Below are 3,451 nucleotides of genomic sequence, written 5' to 3' on the forward strand. Positions count from 1 at the left end.
TCTTCCGAAAATCGATCGAGAAAATACCTGCATATTCAAATTCTTTGATTAGCGGTTCTTGGATTTCTGATTTCTCCGCCTTCGTTCAGAAACGACAACGCAAAACCGGCGAAAACTTCGACGCCACGAAACAAGAATTAGCGAAACCAGCCGCCAGATAATTGAAGAAATCGAAGCTCTGCAAATGGAGGCGGTAGCCGACGATAGTGTATTCAAAATGTGTTTAAACGCTTGGATTGCCTCAGTTCATTCCTGTAGGGAAATCGATTCCAATGCAATCAGCGTCCTCGTCTTTTTCGGCTCGCTTCCACGAAAACGGAGATGTCGAGGACTTCAGGCGGACCGATCATGCCTCCGGCGACTCAGACGATGAATCCGAAGTTCGATCCATGACTGCCAAGGTAAATACAGGTCGCTTTCTTCGTTTTCTTGCTCTTTTCCCCCCCTATTTTGCCTGCCTGGTTAGTTAAGATGTTATTTATATCTTTCGATTTCTATAGAAATGCTGCTTGTTTGTGCGATAAATTGGAAGCAGCAAATGAGTTGGATATCTCGTGCTGTTGAATTAACAGGGAATTAATCATTTGTGTTCGGAACTCTTGGAGTTGAAGGCTGAATCGAATGGAGATTTTCACAGAATTATTATTTCCAGTTGTCTTTCATTCTCCAGGTATGATTCAATTCAGTTCAACATGCTTTCTTTGCTTCCATCAACATGCTTTTGTTTGAAAAAATGACCAGATTGACACGAGATTTGAGTAATTTAGTTTGTAGTATTGAACTTGATTTTGTGTTGATTCATGTATTTAGTTCCTGGAGTTACACTTGGTGGTGTGGTAGTAATAATTGATTATCTGATTCAGTCTAAGAGGAGTGAAGTTTAGAAACAGTCTTCAGATCTTCTTGAAGCACTTTAGTTTTAAGGCGTGGTGAAGTGAAGAATTTTGGTTCAATCTTCAAAGAGTAAAGAGTGTTCATTCTGATTGTTTGTATCTGAATTCTCTTTGAGTCGTCTCTTGAAATTTTAATTTATGAACTCTGAAAACTAAAGAGATATCTCTTTTATTGGTTGTTCAGTAACTATGATTCTAAAAAAGAACCCTATTATGAACTATGATCAATCCCGGGGTTGTTCAGTAATTGACAACATTGAAATTCTACATGTGTTCTTGAAAAGGTGAGTGACAATGTTTGAAACTTTGGGACAAATTTAGGCTTCATTTGACGATCATTTGATTTTTTTTTTTTTAAAAAGATTAAGCCTATCTATTCATTTGTCATCTACTTTTTATTAATAGTTTAAAAAATTAAGTCAAATTTTGAAAACTAAAAAAGTAGCTTTTAAAAACTTGTTTTTGTTTTTGAAATTTGGCTAAGAATTCCATTCTTGTATTTAAGAAAGATGCAAATTATGGTAAGAAATTAAGAGAAAATAGGCTTAATTTTCAAAAATTAAAAACAAAAGACGAAATGGTTGCCGGGCTTAGTTTGTAGAGTTGAATTAATTGATCTATATGGAGTGGTACAATCTCTAGCAGCTATTTAGTAGAATGTATTTTACTTTTACACCTGTGTAATTAATTTTTTTTATTTCGCTGTATTTTCTCTGAGTATATATATTCCTTGTTCACTTCATTAATAAAATGGGCAAGGTTAATTTACTACTATTCTCTGATTTTGAGAAGTCTTCTGAACTTCGAGTGTTCAGTCTTCAAGCTTCAAGAACTTTAATTGTTTGTTTAAGGATTCTCTAGCTTCTATCATATTTCAGTTTCTCAAAGGAGCGATGACCTAAGTTTCGCAAATCTCGTCTTCAATCATTGTTTTGGACTCAATCTCTTAGGCTTTATACCAAATTATTAATGAGCCCTTTTTTGGACTCATTTGAACTTATGCCTAAATATTGTGTGGAGCAATATTTTGGTGTGTCATTCTAATCATACACACAAAAAAAGTTATATTTAGTTAGAATCAAAAAGAGATTGTCACATGACATACTATGATTTGACAATTGGATGAGGTGCATAAAGATGGGTGTAGCCTATGATACACTTAAATATTTTTCTATCGTATAAGAAAAATACTTGGATGCATCTTGTGCTGCACTCATCTTTGTGCATCCAAGTGCTCAATCACAAGTCGTCATATGACAAACTATTCTTTTTATAAAAAAGAATATTTTTTTTCGTGTTCTGTCTCAATTGTGATTGAAGGGGATGCATGGAAATTGGTGTAGCTTGGATTGCACCCAAATGTTGCTCATGTAATCCAATTTGATGGCTTGCTCAATAACAAACCCTTGATATTATTTGAATTTGAGTTTAGTTTGTACCATATGTTAATTTTTGTAAATGATCTGATAAATTTGTGGTTGGTCAAAATTTCTCGTTGGACTAAATTTTGCAGAGCATTCGAGAAGGTAAAGGTAATGGAACAGGATTTGATGCATTTAAAAGGCACCATCTCTACTCATACGGCCCTTGTCAAGGACCTAATGGATAGCATGGATCTTGACATTGAGTCAGACGAGACAGTGGATTCAACTCTTCAAGCGTCCGAATGCAATAGAATATCTTCCTTGATTGAATTGGAGGCTCACATTTATGAGGTCTCAAACGCTTTGGATACTCTCATTTATGAAAACAAGGTAGCTGAAGCTTTGGAAACCATCAAATCAGAGGATGAAAATCTGCAAAGGCTGAAGGTTGAAGAAGATGAAGAAGATTACCCATTTGATATAGTAATGCTATATGATTGTGTGATTTCTGATAAAAAGGCCAAGATCAAGTTGCGTTTGGAAAATGTATGTGAGAACACGAAAACGCCATTCCAAGAAGAGACTGGTCCAGCGGCAGGGCAGCCGCCTTTGATAAATTCTCAAGTACTAGAAGAAAGGTTATTGGATTGACTTTTCAAGTGTTTAAAAAACTCAAAAAGTAAATCCAAATTGAGAAGTCGGTAAATTTTATATGTAAACTTATTTATCCAAAATTATTGGTTTGTTAATTTCGCCATAAATTACAAATAAATAGTCTAAATTGATTTACTTATAAAAGCGGTTTACTTTGAAGATTTACTTGACATAACTTGTAAGATTTAGTGGTGCAAATTGATGTTTTTTCAACATGTTTTTACACTTAAAGTAAACCAACCAAAGAGTGAACAACCTTGATTAGACATAACTCAATTGGTATAGAGTGTGTTTTAGTAGCAAAAAAAATCTAACTCTCCCTACTTTTGACTAAAAAAAAAGTATGTTTGTGCACTACTACATAGAAAAATTAGGTTGTAAATTTCAATTATGCACATTGATTTGAGAATTTTAATTTAAACATTTGAGGTCTTGAAATTATTCAAAAATATTTATCAGAGATTTTTTTTGTTAAAATGAATATAAAAATTGGTTGTTTTCAAATAAATAAAAATGAGCCAATTCATTTACATATCAATG

General features: G+C 33.7%; 1 protein-coding gene across 1 annotated transcript; it reads left to right on the forward strand.

Annotated features, from left to right (window-relative positions):
• The first annotated feature begins 9 nt into the window (after positions 1-9).
• Positions 10-2,968, forward strand: LOC150030548 (exocyst complex component EXO84C-like). The gene is made up of 3 exons (XM_090309645.1): positions 10-401; positions 573-670; positions 2,407-2,968. Exons 1-3 carry the CDS (start codon positions 273-275, stop codon positions 2,906-2,908), a joined length of 729 nt encoding a protein of 242 aa, XP_090165771.1. The 5' UTR covers positions 10-272; the 3' UTR covers positions 2,909-2,968.
• Positions 2,969-3,451: the final 483 nt, after the last annotated feature.

The sequence above is a fragment of the Benincasa hispida genome, unplaced genomic scaffold (assembly GCF_027475165.1).
Source record: "Benincasa hispida cultivar pf3 unplaced genomic scaffold, pf3_genome.v1.1 HicScf1848, whole genome shotgun sequence".
Lineage (NCBI taxonomy): Eukaryota > Viridiplantae > Streptophyta > Magnoliopsida > Cucurbitales > Cucurbitaceae > Benincasa > Benincasa hispida.